This window comes from Pogoniulus pusillus, chromosome 12 (assembly GCF_015220805.1).
Source record: "Pogoniulus pusillus isolate bPogPus1 chromosome 12, bPogPus1.pri, whole genome shotgun sequence".
Classification (NCBI taxonomy): domain Eukaryota; kingdom Metazoa; phylum Chordata; class Aves; order Piciformes; family Lybiidae; genus Pogoniulus; species Pogoniulus pusillus.
This window is the reverse complement of record NC_087275.1, coordinates 29,830,184-29,850,715: the sequence shown is the minus strand read 5'-3', so window position 1 is coordinate 29,850,715 and position 20,532 is coordinate 29,830,184. Positions and strand designations below refer to the sequence as shown.

Sequence of the window (20,532 nt, the reverse complement as noted above, 5' to 3'; positions counted from 1 at the left end):
AGCTTCAATGGGTTGCACTGCTGCCAAGTTAGCAAGTCTTCACAAATCAATTTGAAAGCAGCCTTACTCCACTTAGGAACTTAGCAGCTAATCACTGCTGCTCATTTCTGCTCTTTGAAGGGCCACTTGAAGGGCAGATTACTCTGCAGCAAAGCATTCATTCACTGCAGTTATGACCAGACGCTGGTGTAATTGAGCTGAGCTCTGTGGAATAACGCAGATGAATCACTGCAGCATACTATTTTTACACTGTGTTCAGCTTCTGTTTGCAACAAGAACTTGTTTGAAGCCTGAGAGGGTTTTTTAAAATTAAGAAACAAAAGAAAAAAAAAAAAAGGGGGAACCAGTAATAGATGTGAAAAAACCACTGTGGTGCCATCTGTAATGTTACAGCTATGATCATAGGATCAGCCGGGTTGGAAGAGACCTCCAGGCTCATCCAGGCCAACCTAGTACCCAGCCCTGTCCAATCCACTAGACCATGGCACTAAGTGCCTCATGCAGGCTTTGCTTGAACACCTCCAGAGATGGTGACTCCACCACCTCCCTGGGCAGCCCATTCCAATGCCATTCACTCTCTCCGTGGAGAACTTCCTCCTAACATCCAGCCTAGACCTCCCCTGCCACGACTTGAGACTCTGTCCCCTTGTTCTGTTGCTGGTTGCCTGGCAGAAGAGGCCAACCCCCACCTGGCTACAGCCTCCCTTCAGGTAGTTGTGGACAGCAATGAGCTCTGCCCTGAGCCTCCTCTTCTGCAGGCTAAGCAACCTCAATTGCCTCAGCCTCTCCTCACAGGGCTGTGCTCCAGGCCCCTCCCCAGCCTTGCTGCCCTTCCCTGGACACCTTCCAATAGCTCAACATCTCTCTTGAATTGAAGAGCCCAGAGCTGGACAGAGGACTCAAGGTGTTGCCTGACCAGTGCTGAGTACAGGGTCAGCATAGCCTCTCTTGTCCTACTGACTATACTGTTTTTGATCCAGGCCAGGATGCCATTGGCTCCCCTGGCCACACTGCTGGCTTATGTTCAGCTACTCTCTGCCAGTACCCCCAGGTCCCTGTCTGCCTGGCTGCTCTCAGCCACTCTGTCCCCAGCCTGTAGTGCTGCTTGGGGTTGTTGTGGCCAAAGTGTGGCCTTGTTCAATCTTATCCTATTGTCCTCTGCCCACCCATCCAGCCTGTCTAGGTCCCTCTGCAGGGCACTCCTACCCTTCCAACGGATCCACACCTGCTCCTAGCTTGGTGTCATCTGCAAACTTACTGATGCTGGACTCAATCCCCTAGTCCAGATCATCAATAAAGATATTGAACAGGACTGAATATGATGTACTGCTCACGTGAGGTGCTGTTTTGGCTCAACAGTTCTGCATTCCAGTTTGTAATGCTGCTCTGGTTTCACAGTGGTGTTCTTGGACCAAGTTCTATTACTCTGTTCTCCTTACAGGAGCTGTTGATGCCATAGTTGTTTCTGGATTTGCCTTCTTGCAATTTATTGCAAAGGGCTTTCACTTCTCCTTCACAGGCTGTACAACTTTAACATTGCAGTGTTAGGGAAGAGTGGCTGGAAAGCAGCTTGGTGGGAGAGCATCAGAAGATTTCACAGTTAATCATTCAGTACTGAATGACCTGCTCTGGGTGATCTTGCTGTGGCAGGGGGTTGGCTGGGTGATCTTTCAAGGTCCCTTCCAGTCCCAAACATTCAGTGATTATTTGGAAAGTGAAGGTAGTTATTCTTAGAAGTAAGAAGCTGTGCATGTTGTGGAACAACATTGTATGTTTCTATAATCATTGTTGTTGTTGAAGAAAGCAGAAGTGATACTTTCAGTAAGGCTGTGCTGAACTTGAGACTGCTTTAACTATCTTTGTTACAGCTGCATAAACAAACTTGCCTGCTTTCTGGTAAAACTCAAGTAACTCAGAATGAAAAAGACTGGCATAGAAACGATTCTGTTCTGAGTATGTAATAAACGACCAGCAGGCGGTTGGGAGATCAGCTCCCTTTGGGTGCCTCTCTGAAGTATCCAATAGAAAGGGAGGGCAATATACACACACACAGTATCACCAAGGTTGGAAGAGACCTCATAGATCATCAAGTCCAACCCTTTACCACAGAGCTCAAGGCCAGACCATGGCACCAAGTGCCACATCCAGTCCTGCCTTGAACAGCTGCAGGGACGGCGACTCCACCACCTCCCCGGGCAGCCCATTCCAGTGTCCAGTGACTCTTTCAGTGAAGAACTTTCTCCTCACCTCCAGCCTAAATTTCCCCTGGCTTAGCTTGAGGCACAAGATCTGCATGCAGTACTCCAGGTGGGGTCTCACAAGGTCAGAGTAGAGGGGGTGGAATCACCTCTCTCATCCTACTGGTCACAGTGCTGTTGATGCAGCCCAGGATATGTTTCACTTTCTGGGCTGCAAGCTCACATTGCTGGCTCGTGGTGAGTTTGTCATCAACTGACACTCTGAAGTACTACAGACTGCTCCTCACCCAGCCTATATTTGTGCTTTGGATTGCTTGGACCCAGGTGTAGGACCTTGCACTTGCCCTTGTTGAATTTTATGAGGTTGGTTTGGGTCCACCTCTGAAGCCTGTCTGTGTTCCTCAGAATTGGTAAGATATGATCAACCCCAGAGTAGCTTTTAAGGCCAGGCTGGATGTGTCTCTGGGCAACCTGATCTAATGGAAAGTCTCTGCCTATGGCAGAGGAGCTGGAACTGGATGATCCTTGAGGAGGTCTCTTCCACCCCGACAGCTCTGTGATTCTGTGATATTTGAGATGCATGTTTTGGCTGACCTTTATTTCACTGGCATTCTTACTGGACAGAACAACAATTCTCTTGGTAAATACTGAAAATAAATAAAATAATATCTTTGTTTTCTCTAGAAAGTGGAAAAATATTATGCTTTTGAGATCCCAGATGTGCCATCAAAATCTGAGTACTTAGAAGTTAAATATTCGGTGAGTATAATGCAGTTTAATTGAGAATTTAATGCTTTTCCAAGAAGATATAATTCAGGATTGGATCTTTACTATCTTGTGGCTCTACCTCTGTTGCAGGATGTAGTTAGTTGCTCAATGTCTTATAATTAAAAAAAGAGGTTGATCCCTAAGCTTGTGGCTTCTTTGTTGTCATTTCTATGTTGGTTAGTTCTTAACAAAAGCAGTTGTAACCTATAATATATTGGTGAAGGTAACTTATAACCTTGCAGAGGTGACCTATAACATATTGGTTTGGTAGCTCTGCTTGTGTAAATCATGAGGGGAAGAAGTACGTCCCACAACCAGTACATCACTCCCACCTTCACCCAGTTGTGATTTGCCTATTGATATGCAACAATCTGTATTCCCAATTGCTCTGCCTTGCCACTAAGTAAAACAGCCTTTAGCTGTATTGCCTCAAGGCCCAAAGTACTGTAAGATGTTTTAAACTACTTAGTACCCTTTAAATGATTTGTTGAATGCATGTCCAAAACACAGCTGGTGTATCTGTGTGGTGTATGCCTCTTGCAACTAGCAGCAGGGTGAGAAAGCCTTTTATTGAAGAGTTGTAAAGTTGAGCAGCAAAGATGGAAAGAAGAAATCCCGTGGAAACATCAGCTAGCTCTTATTATTGGCAAAAATCATAGAATCATTGTATGGTTTGGATTAGAAATGACATCTAAAGGTCATCTAGTTCAACACAAGGACATCCTCTACTATATAGCTTGCTCAGAGCCTCGTTGAGGTTGAACTTGACCTTGAAGATCTTCAAGGATGAGGCCTCAACTACCTGCTAGGGCAATCTGTTGCAGTGTTCTGCCACCCTCATGGTGCAGAACTAGTTCCTAACATCCACTCAAATCTAGTCTTCCCTGAATTCAAACCATTGCCCCTCGTTCTGTCACTCCAGCCAGTAGGCTCCATTCAGGTACTCAAGGGCAGCTACAAGGCCTTCTGTTCTCTAGGCTGAACAACCTCAGCTCAGCTCCATCAGCCTGTGAGTGAGAGACTCAGGCATCACAGAATCAACTAGGTTGGAAGAGAGCTCCAAGATCATCCAGTCCAACCTAGCACCCAGCCCTGTCCAGTCAACCAGACCATGGCACTAAGTGCCCCATCCAGTCTTGAACCTATTGGGTCAGCTGCTGGGATAATTCCTTTATCCTGTAGAGCTTTATCCTGAAGCATCCTGTAGAGCTTTGTCAGCAGTCTCAGTTATTTCTTTAGCTGTGCAGAGAGAGACCCTTTATCCAGTCTTTGTATGACAAACAAGGTTAAAGCTGTAACTATCTAATTAAGTTTATAACAGGAACAATTGTTGTATAAAAATGAACTTTGAATCATTGAACATTGTCACAGCCTTGGCTGATGATAACATTGCCTTGTGTCACATCCAGCATGCATGAAGAACTTTTGCTTCAATGCTTTTGGACATTACTGTTCTAATTTTGTTATTCACCTATTTAAGTTGAGTCAGTAAGTGTAATTTATTCAGGTGCTGTAAGGAGTTATGGGTTAAGGCTTTCCTTGTCTGAAATTGTAGCAATTTCAGGTGTTGTGTATTTTTAAGGTGCTGTCTGAATATAATGTGTCAGCCTCAAAGCCTTCTGTGGGATGAAATGACTCACTGATTTCTCTACTTGCTAGGCTGAGTGCCCTCGGCTTCCCCAAGATCTGAAAGGACAAACATTTTCACATGTATTTGGAACTAACACCTCAAGTCTGGAGCTTCTCTTGATGAGTAGGAAGATCAAAGGACCATGCTGGCTGGAAATAAAAACCCCACGTACGGTGGCTTGCTGGTTGCTGGATAATTATGGATTGGGAGGGAGGAGGGCAAAGAGAGATCGTGTTGCTAAATGATGCTTTTGTAAATGAACCTTGCTTTTTATCTGTCTCATTTTCATTATCTAGTAGAAATTGTGACTTATTCTTCAGGTCTTTGAGGGAGAGCTGTGTCTCTATCAAGTGGCACACTGCACAGATGAGGCTGTAACTTTGAATGACAGTGAGAGGGATTTTATGTAGTTCCCAGCAGCTATTCTGCTGCATATTCTAAAAGCCACATGTGCTGAAGTTAAGTCTCCTAGAAATGTGTGGGGGGGGTTCTCTTGATAATTTGATTGGGTTTTGCTTTGGATTTGATTTGTTTTTTTTCATCCAAGTGTATCTTTTTAAGAACAAATTGCTGTCAATGCATCTTTTGTTTCTTTGTGACACTTAGAAAGCCTTCTAAAACTCTTTTTGCCTCGTGAGTGGCATGCACCACTTGCAGGTTGGCTAGAGCTTTTTCTTTCCATGTATGCTGCATATTCCCAAGACCATAGGGAAGTAGATCATGTTGGACAAAAGCTACATCTCCCTGAGGAACTTCAAATGTAGCATTGCCAGTGTGAACATTGACACCAGGGGGATTCTCCTCTTCAGCATCTCACTTGGTTGCTAAGAGAGCTGAGTGAGGATTTTGAGCTGGAATAGACAAAACAAATCCCTTACTGCCAAAAGTTGGGTTAGCAGTGATGGGTTTTCCACCAGACAATTGGTAAGCATGTCTTTTCTGGCACTGATTTTAAAGGCCTAAGAGTGGTTTTCCACTTGCAGCCTTTGCCCAAGAATTGATCTCATGCTCTTTGATGCTTTCTTTCATGAGGGTAGGAGAGTCCTGCAGAGGGACCTGGACAGGCTGGATGGGTGGACAGAGGCCAACGGGATGAGATTTAACAAGGCTGAGTGCAGGGTTCTGCACTTTGGCCACAACAACCCCAAGCAACACTACAGGCTGGGGACAGACTGGATGGAAAGCAGCCAGGAAGAAAGGGACCTGGGGATACTGATAGATAGTAAGCTGAAGATGAGCCAGCAGTGTGCCCAGGTGGGCAGGAGAGGCAATGGCATCCTGGCCTGCATCAGGAACAGTGTGGCCAGTAGGACAAGGAAGGTTATTCTTCCCCTGTACTCAGCACTGGTCAGGCCACACCTTGAGTGCTGTGTCCAGTTCTGGGCCCCTCAATTCAAGAGAGATGTTGAGGTGCTGGAAGGTGTCCAGAGAAGGGCGACAAAGCTGGTGAGGGGCCTGGAACACAAACCCTGTGAGGAGAGGCTGAAGGAGCTGGGGGTTGTTTAGCCTGGAGAAGAGGAGGCTCAGGGGTGATCTTATTACTGTCTACAACTACCTGAAGGGAGGCTGTAGCCAGATGGGGTTGGGCAACCAGCAATAGAAGAAGGGGACACAGCCTCAAGTTGTGCAGGGGGAGGTCTAGGCTGGATGTTAGGAGGAAGTTGTTGTCAGAGAGAGTGCTTGGCATTGGAATGGGCTGCCCAGGGAGGTGGTGGAGGCACCGTCCCTGGGGGTCTTCAAGAAAAGCCTGGCTGAGGCACTTAGTGCCATGGTCTAGTTGATTGGATAGGGCTGGGTGATAGGTTGAACTGGATGATCTTGGAGGTCTCTTTCAACCTGGCTGATTCTATGATTCTATGATTCTATTGTGGTTCTCAGAAGAATGAAGGTGGTCTCTGCTGTTTCCTCAGAGCCTTCAAATCAGTCTGTCAGCTGGTGTAAAGTGGAGGCTGTGGCCATAAAACCTGGCTTGGTGAATGTGGTTAAAGATCTTTCTCCTCCTCCTCCTCTTGTGGTCATGTCCCTCAGCATGAAGACCACTCAGAACCCAAAGACTCACCAGAACGAGGTAAGTAATCTGCCCTCACTTTGGTTGGTTTCAGGTTCATAGAATCATAGAATCAACCAGGTTGGATGAGACCTCCAAGATCATCCAGTCCAACCTATCCCATTTGTTCTTTGGTGTATGTTAAAAGCTGTCTAAGGCTCAGGTTTCCCAGGACAAGGCATTAAGTGCCTCATGATGTGGCATGAAGCACCACCGACATAGTGCTTTGCACATCTGCAAGAGATCCTGTCTGCACCTCTGCAAACTTAGGCCCTTAGTGCCATGGTCTAGTTGACTGAATAGGGCTGGGTGATAGGTTGGACTGGATAATCTTGCAGGTCTCTTCCAACCTGGCTGATTCTATGATTCTGTGGAGGTAGTGACTCAGTTATGGCCTGCAAAGCACAGTGTTCAGTTCGTCATGTTTCCCTGTTTGCCTGCACAAGTCTCCCTAGCTTAGGTAAGGATTTAGTGTTCACTAATAGGATAGGAACAACACTAATAGTTGTTTCTGGCTAATTGGATGGAAGAAAGATTAGGCTGGCAATTTTTTAACGCAGAATTAGTCTTCTGGGTAGAAAATTATGGAGGGAGAGTGGTGCAAGGATGGAGCAAGGCTCTTCTCAGTGATGTCCTATGAGTAGGGTCAAAGGATGCAAGCTGGAGCAGAGGAGATTCTACATGAACATAAGAAAAACTTTTTTCATTGTAATGGTGACAGAGCCCTGAAACAGGCTGCCCAGACATGTGAAATCTCCTTCTCTTTAGACATTCAAAACCTACCTGGATGCATTCCTGTGTGACTTGCTCTAGATAATCCTGCTCTGGCCTCTTCCAACCTCTGGCATTCTGTGATTGTGGTCATTAAAAAGCCATACACAAGGTACCATGAGGATCCTGCTTGCCAAGATGTCTCTAAAGCCTGCCTGCTTTGTCTTCTCTTGGGCTTTCCTGATGAATGTCTGGGAAGCCAGAGCTTCATAGAATCACAGAGTGGTTTAGGTTGGAAGTGACCTCAAAGATCATCCAGTTCCAACCCCCTGCCATAGGCAGGGAGACCTCCCACTAGAACAGGTTGCTCAAGACCTCATCCAACCTGGCCTTGAACACCTCCAGGGAGGGAGCATCCACAACCTCCCTGGGCAATCTCTTCCAGTGTCTCACCACCCTCACTGTAAAGAACTTCTTCCTAACATCGAGTTTGAATTTCCCCTCTGCCAGTTTAAACCCATTCCTCTTCATCCTGTCATTACAAGACCTTGTCAATAGTCCCTTCCCAGCTTTCTTGTAGGCTTCCTGCCAGCAAAGCAAGCAGGCTTATTAGCAGTCTTGCTTGCTTGCTTAGGGGCAGCCCTTTTGCAGGCAAGGATTCTCTGCATGTCTTGCCCTGCTCACATCTCTTCTGTGCTTCATAGGGAATCCTTTAAATGGTGGGATCTGTTCAGGTTCAGAACACAATTGTATAAAAGCAGAGTTCTCAAAACCAAATTGTTTTTCCTCTCAGACTTTTAAGATAGTAATTGAAGTTCTGCTTTTATTTTGCTTGAGGTCAGTGGATAACTTTTCTTCTTTTTAACTATTTGTAATTGGAAATAATTTGAAAAAGATCTTTTCTAGAAACAAGAGGGGAAAAAAAAGAGAAGGAAACTTAAAAAAGGAAGAGATGTGTTTGTAACAAAATGAGTATTGATAGACATGTTTATGAATTTGTTTGTGCTGTATCTCTGTGCTGTAGATTGTGGCTATTGCAGCTCTGATTCATCAGAAATTTCCTCTGGATAAGGCTCCACCTCAGCCTCCTTTTCAGACACACTTCTGTGGTATGTATTTGGAACAATTTATGAACAGAAAAATACTAATTCTTTTGGAGTTCTTCTGTTGTGTGACTTCATTGTGTGTGTGGTTTCGTGGTTTGGGTTTTTGGTTGGTTGTCTTTTTTACCTCATTCTGTTGCTCCAGCAGTATTGGCTTGGAAGAGGTAAGAGGCAATGTTGCAACACCAGGCAGGTTTTTCTTCTCTGTTTTTAACTTCACTGGTTACTGATTTCTTGTTGAAGACTTCACTGAATCCTAGAATAGTCTGAGTTGGAAAGGATCTCCAAAGGTCATCCAGTCCAACCCCCTCTGCGGTCATCAGGGACATTCTCCACTTGATCAGATTGCCCAGAGCCCTCTGGAGCCTCATCCTGAATAACTCCAGGGATGATGCCTCAATTACCATCCTGGACAGCCTGTTCCCAGTGTTCCACCCAGTGTTCTACTGTATGGAGATTGCTATAAATTTGACTAGCTTCACTTCATAGTGGTGGGAAGGTTGGAGTAGATGATCTCTGAGGTCCCTTCCAACATTCTGTGTTCTCTTGGGTTATTTTTGCAATCCATTAGGCTGCTTATTTTGTAGTTATTTTTTGGCTCAGTTCCTCTGAACAGAACTAAAAAAAAGTAAATTCAGAGCTATTTATAAGCAACTTTTTTTCAGGGAAAAAAAAAAATCTTGGATCAGTTAAGCCTTGAGATTCAGACCCAAGTTAAAGAGTGCTGAATGCTTGTGAGAGGAAGTTCTTGGAAAGCTCTGGGCCACAGTTTTAATCTCCCAATGGTAACCTCCTATGTGACTGATTCAGAATTGCTTAATATTTTACTGATTACTCAATTATCTTCAAGACAGCCATTCTCATAAGCCTAGCTTTCTAGAATTAGCCTTTCTTGGCTCCTTCTGTCGTGGATGGATGCTCACAAGGGAGGGTGCAGTGAAGAACTTGCATGTAAGAACAAAGATGATTTCTTTTGCAGCTGTTTCCAAACCGAGCGACTGCATTTTTCCTTACGACTTCAAAGAAGCTGTTAGAAAGAAGGTAATTTTATTTTGTTTGCCTTCTGATTGCAGTACCTCTTGGCCATATGAACTGCCCTGGGTGTGTTGTGCAAGAGAAATATTCAAAGGAATGGTGTGATAGTTTTCTTTCCTTGGTTTGCTGCTCTGCAAATATAAAACCCTGTTGCAGAGAGGCTAAAATTGTGATTAGTTTTCATTATAGCTGGCTGTGTACTTGCAGTAAACTGAGAGAATTTGTTTCTTCTTTCCCTTGGAGAGTTAAGTCTGTCATAATTTAGAAGACATCCTTTCTAAAGGGCACTCACTGGGAGAGCTGACAGAATGATAAAGTAACCTATTTTTTTGCTTTTCTTCTGTTTCTGTGTGATCTTAAGCCTGTGAGTGAAGGATGCACACGGAGCATTTTCCTGGTGTGCTTGATTCTTAGGAGGCTCTTAAGATATCAGGAGACACCTGCATACAAAAGCAAAATGGGGGAAAAAAAAAAGCCTCTGAGAAAAGCTTTCTACGTCTGTGGGAGTGAGAACAAAATGCCTTGAATTACAGAAGGAAAGGGAGAACTCTGTGGTGCTTTGTTATTGTCCTGTAACTAGTAGGGGGAGAGAGGGGATGTTTCCATTTTCAACTTACTGGGTGACTGAATTCAGGTACTCTCTTGCTCCTTTTAGAATGCTAAAGTAGAAATTGCTGCCACAGAGAGAACACTGCTGGGATTTTTCCTTGCCAAGATCCACAAAATTGACCCAGATGTTGTTGTGGTGAGTAGCTGTGAGACTGGGAGAGTGAAATTAAAGCATACTATCAGCTGGTCAGGAGGGAAATTGAAGCATACTGTCACCTGGTCAGCTTTATTCTTCTCTTTTTTTTCTTTCCCTTTTGTCCTGTTACAGGTTTTTAATGTTGATTTTTAGGCTGGTTTATGAATTGAATTTGCTTATAAGACAGCAGGTATACTTTGATACAAAGGTGACAGAGCATTTTCCCTAACAGCATTTTATACATCCTATTATATACCTGCAATAGGCAGTATTTCTGTTGTGCCTGGAGCAAGTTGTGGTTTTCTTCTTGCTTCAGAAGGAGCAAAACATGAAAAAAAACCAACAACAACTTCTGATTTTTCTAGAAAAAGAGAAACTTTTGGTATACATTAGAGTCTGCTTATCTAGTTTGTGTCACCATTTAGATTGTACCCCTAAATTCAAGAGAAATGTTGAGGTGCTGCAATGTGTCCAAAGAAGGGTGACAAAGCTGGTGAAAGGCCTGGAGCACAGCCCTGTGAGGAGAGGCTGAGGGAGCTGGGGGTGTGCAGCCTGCAGAAGAGGAGGCTCAGGGCAGAGCTCATTGCTGTCTACAACTACCTGAAGGGAGGCTGTAGCCAGGTGGGGTTGGTCTCTTCTGCCAGGCAGCCAGCACCAGAACAAGGGGACACAGTCTCAAGCTGTGCCAGGGTAGGTCTAGGCTGGATGTTGTTAGGAAGTTGTTGTCAGAGAGAGTGATTGGCATTGGAATGGGCTGCCCAGGGAGGTGATGGAGTCACTGTCCCTAGAGGTGTTCAAGCAAAGCCTGGCTGGGGCAGTTAGTGCCATGGTCTGGTTGATTGGGTAGGGCTGGATGCTAGGTTGGCCTGGATGATCTTGGATGTCTCTTCCAACCTGGCTGATTCAATATTGTAAATCAAGGTGATAATGATCCAAATCCAAGTAACAATTCTTGTGTTTTCTATGCCATTGGCAACATATTTTATATCTTAGTATAATTACTAATATTACTCTATTTAGACTAATATATAGTATATAAAATACATATTTATAATATATAGATATATAAATAAGTACATAAATATGTATTTTTTATTATATATATTTACACTATATACTAATATTGCTTTATTTTCTCATAATTACCAATATTAACTTAGAAATAACATAAATATATAAAGAAATGTCTGAAAATATAAGTATATAATATGTATCTTTATGCTATATACTAATATGACTACATTTTATTATCATTAACAACATTACCTTATACTACAGTTTATTAGAATTGCAAATATTCATTTACATTATCTTTTCTTGTAACCACTAATATTAATTTACATTTTCTTATAATTACTATTATTAATTCACATTTTTTTATAATTGCCACTGTTTTTTTTCTTGGTTATGTTTGTTTACTGCACAGTCTTGACCTTAATGACATTTTGAAGACACTTCAAAGTTGGTTATATACAATTTGTTATTCTTCTGTAGATAATTGCAAATAATTAAGTAGTGGGAATAGGATGAAAGAAGCAGATTCCTGATAACCTAATGGTATCCACTCCTATGAGCTGAGCTTTATGGTGGTCATGGGAAGGAATCAGTGGAAACACTGCAGGTAGTGGTTTCACGTGGAAGATGCCACTGGTAGGGGTGTGAGAGCTCTGATCCTCAAAGCAGCAGAGTTGTGTTAGTGCAGTTTAATTTGCACCTGGCTTAATTAGTGCTGTTGAAAAACAAGCTGTATGAGCACAGGCAGTGGAACATCTGTCTGCTGAGGAAAGGCTGAGGGAGCTTGAACTTTTTAGCTTGGAGCAGAGGAGCCTGAGGGGTTACCTCATTCATGTTGATAAAGATGTGCAGAGCAGTGTCGGGAGGACAGAGCCAGGCTCTACTCAGTGATGTCCAGTAATAGGACAAGGGGCACTGGGTGCAAGCTGGAGCAGAAGAGATTACACATGAACACAAGAGAAACCTTCTTTCCTGTGAGAGTGCCACACTCCTAATGCAGGCTGCCCAGAGAGATTGTGGAGTCTTCTTCCCTGCAGACATTCCAAACCTGAGTGGATGCATTCCTGTGTGACTTGCTCTAGGTGCTCCTGCTCTGTCAGGAGTGATTTGACTCAGTCATCTTTGGAGGTCCCTTCCAACCCCTAACATTCTGTGATAAATAGGACTCCTCTACTGTGGCAGTAATGCTGCTGCTCATTTTAAGGAGCTTCTGTATGAAGAAGAGGCTAAAGGAGCTGGGGGTGTGCATCCTGGAGAAGAGGAGGCTCAGGGATGATCTCAATGCTGCCTAAAACTACCTGAAGGGAGGCTGTAGCCAAATGGGGGTTGGTCTCTTCTGCCAGGCAACCAGCAACAGAACAAGGGCACACAGTCTCAAGCTGTGGCAGGGCAGGTCTAGGCTGGATGTTAGGAGGAAGTTGTTGGCAGAGAGAGTGATTAGCGTTGGAATGGGCTGCCCAGGGAGGTGGTGGAGTCACCTTCCCTGGAGGTGTTGAAGCAAAGCCTGAATGAGGCACTTAGTGCCATGGCCTGGTCGATTGGCCCGGACTGGTGCTAGGTTGGACTGGATGAACTTGGAGGTCTCTTCCAACCTGGTTGATTTTGTGATTCTCTGATTCTATAGCACAGTACTGCACTATATAAATGTACCTGAAATGGTGAACCTGCAGTCTCCGGTGACCAGCTGGTCCACCTAGGGTCATATTCAGTACAAGAGTGGTGGGACTCTGGAACAGGCTGCCCAGGGAGGTTGTGGATGCCTCCTGTCTGGGAGATGTTTAAGGTCAGGTCTAGCTGAGAGGCATCCCTGCCCATGCTGGGGAGGCTGGAGCAGGTGATCTCTAAGGTCCCTTTCAGCCTGAGCCAGTCTGTGATATTCATCAGGATAGCATTTTGCTTTTAGCTAATGTTGCAGACCAGTGTCATCATTGTTTAAACTTTGCAAATATTGCTGGTGTACTTTGATAAATAAATATTGGGTACAATATATCTCTGTCCAGATTTAACAGCTCTGCTACAAAGGGCAAAAGGTCTTCATTTTGATGTCAGTGTTGAGACTTTGGTGGATGGAGAGAGAATGAATTACTTGCAGCTAAGTTTGTATGCTGTATAGAGAACCTTGTGGGGTTTATTTTTCCTTCCCAGAAAGCTTTAAATCATAATCTCTGCTATCAAAACTTAAAGCTGAATCCTGTGTGCTACAAGCCAGTTGTAAAGCTGGTTTTGGTATTCTACTGAACAGCATTGTTGGTGTTAAGACTAATAAGCACTGCTGATGAACGTTGCCTTATAAAGTGCTTTCTGTGAGAGGGATAATGCCATCAATTAGTTGGAAAAAGGCACAAAGGGCAAAGGAATACTGAGTGTGTTAAACTAAGTCTTTTGATTTGCATTTGTTGTAACCTTTTTTTGTTATCTTTTTCTGCCACAAGGGTCATAATATTTATGGATTTGATCTGGAAGTGCTGCTTCAAAGAATTAATGTGTGCAAAGTCCCTCACTGGTCCAAGATAGGTCGGCTGAGGAGGTCGAATATGCCAAAGCTTGGGGTAATAAGATGGCTCAAGTCTTTTAAGTCCCTTTATGTTGCATGTGATTAAAAGTGAATTCATTCTGCTGGGGAACAGTAAATGTGACACTGATGTATTTTGGTTGGTCCCACTGAATTTCCTGTGTCCCAGAGCAGAAATGATGAATGTTTATATGACTTTCTATTACAGTAATAAGCTTAACTAGTTTTTCAAGGTAGGCTAATATAGTTTACACATCTCAACTAGGTGATGGTGATGACAGATTAATTACCATAGACTTTACTGTAACAGCCTTTGTCTGCTGTAACTGGAAAATGAGAAAATGTAATTTGGGTTGATTGGTGAATCATCACCACATAGAGAGCTGCTAAGGTAATAGTTCTGTACTTCTTAGTATGTATTTGTTCAGAGGACAATGTGTGAGGCTTGGGAGTGCTGAAGTGCTGCATGTGGCCATGTTCTTGCCTGTTCTTATTCTTCCTGGAGACCAATTGAATTCTTGTTGTGTGATTTATTCTGTTTGTCCTGCTGTTGGTACAAAAACTATCACTGGAGTTAAAATAAAATCCACACCAGTGCTCCTAATGGGAGTGTTCTGATGATTGGAAATAGAAGGCATGACAACTTTTAAGGGTTAGAATCTACATTAACAATGAGAATTAAGTATCTACTTCTTAATATCCACACATACTGAAAGATACAGTACTTAGGACCAGGGGGCAAAGGGTGCAAGCTGAAGCATAGAAGGTTCCATGTGAACACAAGGAAAAACTTTTTCACTTCGAGGGGGACAAAACACTGGAACAGGCTGCCCAGAGAGTTTGTGGAATCTCCTTCTTTGGAGATGTTAAAAACCTTCTTGGATGAATTCCTGTGTAACCTACTCAAGGTGATTCTGCTCTGACAAGGGAGATTGGACTGGATGATCTTTGGGAGGTCCCTTCCATCCCCTAATATTCTGTTGTGATGGTTTGGGTGTTACTTGCCCCACCACACTTTGGAAATCACACAGACTAGGCTCTGGAAATTTGAATGAAGCTTATATTTACATCTTAGCACAATATACAAGCAGATATTTACAGTATATACAGAAATAGACAAGGTAAAAGGTAATACAGAAACACAACAGCTCTTCCAGAGACCTGAGTCCCCAGGAGGGGCTCCCAACCGCCCTTCCACCTACTCCCACCCCTCTCAACCTTACTCCAGTCCTAAGGAAGAATGGAGGTTCAGCCAGGGGGTTAAGGAAGCAAAGTGGATTAATCAGGAATGGCAGAGAGGCTAGGGAGAGAAAAATGCAGCTCCGAGCTCCCCAGCAGAAGTGCCTTATCTATGTTTGGATTCTTGTTCTTATACCTCTCAGCAAGCCTATGAGTGAAGTAGACATCACCACTGTTTCTTTTTCACAGCCTGTAATCTAGTTCTTCTCACCAAAACATTCTAGCTAACTTCAAACTAGCACATCTGTGATTCTGTGATACCATCGATTCCTTTAGGGCACGATTCTACAGCTTGAATATTAATGGTATTTAGGAAAGTATTTAGAGTAGTAGAGTATTAGGTGATCCAAAGGACTTGATGCAGTCCTACAAGGATATATTGTGGCTAGGTGTTCTTTGTTAATGTTTGTGTGTTTTACCTTTGTTTTGATTTTTCTCTGCTTGTGTGATGTGATGTAGGGGCGAGGAGGGTTTGCCGAGAGGAGCGCTGCCTGCGGCCGAATGCTCTGTGATGTAGAAATCTCTGCTAAAGAACTAATCCGTTGCAAAAGTTACCATTTGTCTGAGCTGGTCCGTCAGGTTTTGAAAACAGAGAGGAGGGAAATCTTCCCAGAGGAAATTCCAAACATGTACAGGTGTGTTGCTAGTTCATGTCATTCATTCACTGGAAAACAGAGGAGCTGGTTTCCCACTGTACGGTTTCGTGCTTGCTTAATGGACTTCATAGAATCATAGAGTCAATTTGGTTGGAAAAGACCTCTAAGGTCAGAGAGTCCAATCATCAACCCAGCACCACCATGACCATTAGAAGAGGAGGCTCAGGGGTGACCTTATTGCTGTCTACAACTCCCTGAAGGGACATTGTAGCCAGGTGGGGGTTGATCTCTTCTGGCAGGCAAGCAGCAATAGAACAAGGGGACACAGTCTCAAGTTGTGCCGGGGAAAGTACAGGCTGGATGTTAGGAGGAAGTTCTTGCCAGAGAGAGTGATTGGCATTGGAATGGGCTGCCCAGGGATGTGGTGGAGTCACCATCCCTGGAGGGGTTCAAGCAAAGCCTGGCTGGGGCAGTTAGTGCCATGGTCTGGTTGACTGGCTAGGGCTGGGTGCTAGGTTGGCCTGGATGATCTTGGAGGTCTTTTCCAACCTGCTTGATTCTTTGATTCTGTGTCCCAAAGTGCCATGTCCACATGCTTCTTGAACACCTCCAGAGACGGCGACTCCACCGCCTCCTTGGGTAACTTGTTCCAAAGCCTGACCACTCTTTCAGTAAAGGAATTTTCCTAGTACCCAGTCTAAACCTCCCTTGGGACACTTTCAGTCCATTTTCTCTCATTCTGTCACCCAGAGAGAAGAGACAAACCCCCTACCTCACTGCAACTTCTTTCTAGATGGTCGTAGAGAGGAGGTCTCCCCTCAGGCTCCTCCATTTGTCATGGGGATGATGACTTAGCATGCTGGTGTTTGAAGAGGAAAGTATTAACATTCCATCTTGTTACAAGCTCTCGTGATGAGTGGCTGCTTATGCACAGAGCAAATTGATTTGTGTGAGCACTGATAGGGTTTGCAAGCTTGAGTTTTGGGGTGCTTCACTGGGTTATTTTTTCAGTGAAGGAAATGTGCATTATACCAGGGAGCTGTGCATACCACATGTTCATCACACCAGTGGGCTTTGAACTGAAGAGCTGTTGGAGCGAGTCCAGAAGAAGGCCACAAAGATGATACAAGGGCTGGAACACCTCTGCTATGGGGATAGGCTGAGGAAGCTGGGGGTGTTCAGCTTGGAGAAGAGAAGACTCCCAGGGGGACATTAAAGCTGCCCACCAGTACTTGAAGGCATCCTACAAGAAGGCTAGAGTGGGACTTCTCACAAGAGTGTTTAGCAGCAGGACAAAGGGAAATGGTTTGAAGCTGAACAAGGATAGGTTTATACTGGATCTTAGGAAGAAGTTCTTCAGTATAACAGTGGTGATACTGGAAGTGGTTGCCCAAGGAGGCTTTGGATGCCTTCTCCCTGGGGGTGTTTAAGGCCAGGTTGGATGATGCCTTGAGTGCAGCGAAGTCTAGTTGTGAGGTGTCCCTGCCTATGGTGAGGAGATTGGAGCAGATGGTCTCTGAAGTCCATTCCATCTTAAGCCATTCTATGATCTCCCTTCTTTTTCCAGTGATTCTCCTCGTTTACTGTTCATGCTGGAAAACACCTGGATAGATGCCAAGTTCATTCTCCAGATCATGTGTGAGCTGAACGTTCTGCCACTGGCCCTTCAAATAACAAACATCTCTGGGAATGTCATGGTACATTTTTATTACTTACCCTCCAAACACATTGTGCCAGATAAATAGTTCCATCTTTTCTATGTTTGAGTTTTAATTTGTGAGCAGTCACTGAGAATATTTGATGCTGTACATTTGGGTTTGTTTGGTGATGAGTGTGAGTTGGGTGACCTACTCATGGAATGATGGAAAAAAATCCATCAAAGTATCACATCTGAGTTTTGTGCATGATGGTAATGATACAGACTAATAGCAATGCTAGGTGAAAGGGGACCTAAGTGCAAAGACTGAAGAAGCTAACAGTGGCCAAAAGCAGATGCCCGAGGAATATAAATTTGCCCTGTAGTATTTGGCAGTGCTTTCCAGTTTCTGTGTCCATTTCTGGGCTCCTCAGTTCAAGAAGGACAGGGAACTGCTTGAGAGAGTACAGCAAAGGGCTATAAAGATGATAAGGGGACTGGAACATCTGTCTTACAAAGAAAGGCTGAGGAAATTTGGCTTTCAGCTTGGGGAAGAGAAGGCTAAGGGCAATCTTACCAATGCTTGTAAGTGCTTGAAGGATGGGTGTCAGGAGGATGGTGTCAATCTTCTTTCACTGGTGCCCAGTGATAGGACAAGGATACAAACTTGAATGTAAGAAGTTCCATCTAAATGTGAGGAGGAACTTCTTTAAGAGTGAGGAAGCCCTGGAGCAGGCTGCCCAGAGAGGTGATGGAGTCTCCATCTTTGGAAACATTCAGAACCTGTCTGGATGCTGCCCTGTGCAACCTGCTCTTAGGTGAACCTGCTCTGGCAGTGGTGGGTTGGACTAGATGATCTCCAGAGGTACCTTCCAACCCCCATCATTCTGTGAGCTTATGAACAGTTGAAGGACATTGCTTAGTCTAATGTTGTCTGTCAATATTTTCTGTGCTTTGCTTTGAATTCCTCTTGGTTTGCCCTTCTCCACAGTCGAGGACAATGATGGGTGGCCGATCGGAACGTAATGAATTCTTGCTGCTTCATGCGTTCCATGAAAAAGACTACATAGTGCCGGACAAACAAGTGTTTAAAAAGCCTCTGCAGAAGCTGGTGGGTCCAGTTTTTCTCTTTCCTTGAACTTTTAGGAATAATAGTAACAACCCCAAATCCCCCACTTGCCTACTTTTTGCTTAGTAGTGTTCTGTGAGCGAGCAGAAAGCTCAAACGTTGCCAGTTTTAGATTCAGCTTAGGGCTTGTGATGGTTTGGGTGTTCCCTGCCCCCCCCACTTTAGAAATCACCCAGACTAGACTCAGCCAGCTCTGGAAATATGATTAAAGCTATTTATTTACAGCAGCACAATATACAAGCAGATATTTACAGTATATACAGAAATATACAAGGTAAAAGGCAATACAGAAACACAACAGCCCTCCCAGAAACCTGAGTCCCCAGGAGGGGATCTCAACCACCCCTTCACCTTCCCCCTGCCCCTCTCAACTTTACCCCAGTCCTAAGGAAGAATAGAGGTTTGGCCAAGAGGTTAAGAAGCAAAGATGGGTTAGGCCAAATGGAAGGTGAGGTTAGGGAGTAAGATGTTGCTCAGCCAGCAGCCCAAGCAAGAGTGAGAGAAAATGGCAAAAGTGTTATCTAATGTTTTTGTTTCTTGTTCAGCAAGACTCTGAGGGGAGTAGACATCACCACTGTTTTCCTTTCACAGCCTGTGATCTTCTAATTCTCACCAAAACATTCTACCCTGCTTCAAACTAGCACAGGGCTACAGCTTATGATTAATTCTATACTTGGCCTTTATTTTTAGTTGGAGGCATTTGGAGGAATGTGTTCTTTAGAGGGACACACAATAATTTTATTGGAGAAATGTGTGCTTTAAAGGGACACCTTTTCCACTGTATCACAGCTCTGTGGAAGTTCAAGTTGCTCTTGTACTAAGTGTACTTTGTACAAGTACTTAGTGTACTAAGTATTTGGCCATGTAGGGAATCACAGAATCATAGAATCAAGCAGGTTGGAAGAGACCTTCAGGATCATCCAGTCCAACCTAGCACCCAGCCCTATCCAGTCAACTAGACCATGGCACCAAGTGCCACATCCAGGCTTTTCTTGATCACCTCCAGGGACGACGGTGACTCCACCACCTCCCTGGGCAGCCCATTCCAATGCCAATCACTCTCTCTGCCAACAACTTCTTCCTAACATCCAGCCTAGACCTCCCCTGGCATAACTTGAGACTGTGTCCCCTTGTTCTGTTGCTACTTGCCTGGGAGAAGAGACCAACCCCACCTGGCCACAACCTCCCTACAGGTAGTTGTAGACAGTAGTGAGGAACAGGATAGTCTGTGCTGCTTTATAGATGCATGTTTCCTGTACAGTTATTTTAGTGCTGAATACTATTTCATGCACAATGGGTAAGGTAGGTGACTTAGAATCATAGAATCATTTGGGTTGGAAAAGACCAGGTCTATCTATTAATCCTACTCTACCAAGGTCACCACTGAACCATATTGTTAAGCACCACATCTGAATGACCTTTAAACACATCCAGGGATGGTTACTCCACCACATCCCTGGGCTGCCTGTTCCAATGCTTGACCACTCTTGCAGATTAAAAATGTCTCCTGATGTCCAGCCTAAACCTCCCTTCGTGCAGCTTGAGGCCATTCCCTCTTCTATCCCTATTTCCCTTTGAGAAGAGCCCAGCACCTACCTCTCTACATTGCCCTTTCAGGTAGTTGCAGAGGGCAATAAGGTCTCACTTCAGCCTCCACTTCCTTACACTTAGCAGTCCCACTTCCCCCAGCTGCTTTTCATTAAACTAATTGATACAGTTTAGTGATCATTGTAGTTGGTTTATAGTTGGACTCAATGATCTTAAAGGTCTTTTCTAGCCTTAGGGATTCTGTGATTCTGTAACTGGGAATAAAAAAGGGTTACTTGAATAAAACAAATAGGAAAATGCTCTTTAGAGGCCAGTACTAATGATTTTACTTGTTTCATTAAAGGCCAGCCATTGTTTTTCCAAACCCTTACACTTTACCTGGGCAGTAATATTTCTGAGTCATGAGTTGATCTTACTTTATTCTCTCCTGGTGTTGATTTCTACATCTATCCAGAAAGTGCAAATTGGTGCTGGCTTGAATGATTACCATTTCTTAAGGTCTTTGCAAATTTCTTATTAGGAGTTTGTTCCCATGGGAGTTGGTTTGAATGCTGTTTTGATGCCTAAAGAGCTTTATTAAGGACCATGCTCTGCCTGTGTTTTAAAAGGGATTCTGTGCAC

General features: G+C 44.1%; 1 protein-coding gene across 1 annotated transcript in view; it reads left to right on the top strand.

Moving 5' to 3' along the window:
* The window catches only part of POLA1 (DNA polymerase alpha 1, catalytic subunit), a 256,555-nt gene that overhangs the window by 24,390 nt on the left and 211,633 nt on the right, over nucleotides 1-20,532 (top strand). The window contains 10 exon segments of the mRNA XM_064151984.1: nucleotides 2,883-2,957; nucleotides 4,626-4,764; nucleotides 6,507-6,664; nucleotides 8,379-8,463; nucleotides 9,437-9,498; nucleotides 10,148-10,237; nucleotides 13,684-13,800; nucleotides 15,462-15,637; nucleotides 17,166-17,295; nucleotides 18,226-18,345. Coding sequence (XP_064008054.1) covers nucleotides 2,883-2,957; nucleotides 4,626-4,764; nucleotides 6,507-6,664; nucleotides 8,379-8,463; nucleotides 9,437-9,498; nucleotides 10,148-10,237; nucleotides 13,684-13,800; nucleotides 15,462-15,637; nucleotides 17,166-17,295; nucleotides 18,226-18,345 — 1,152 coding nt within the window.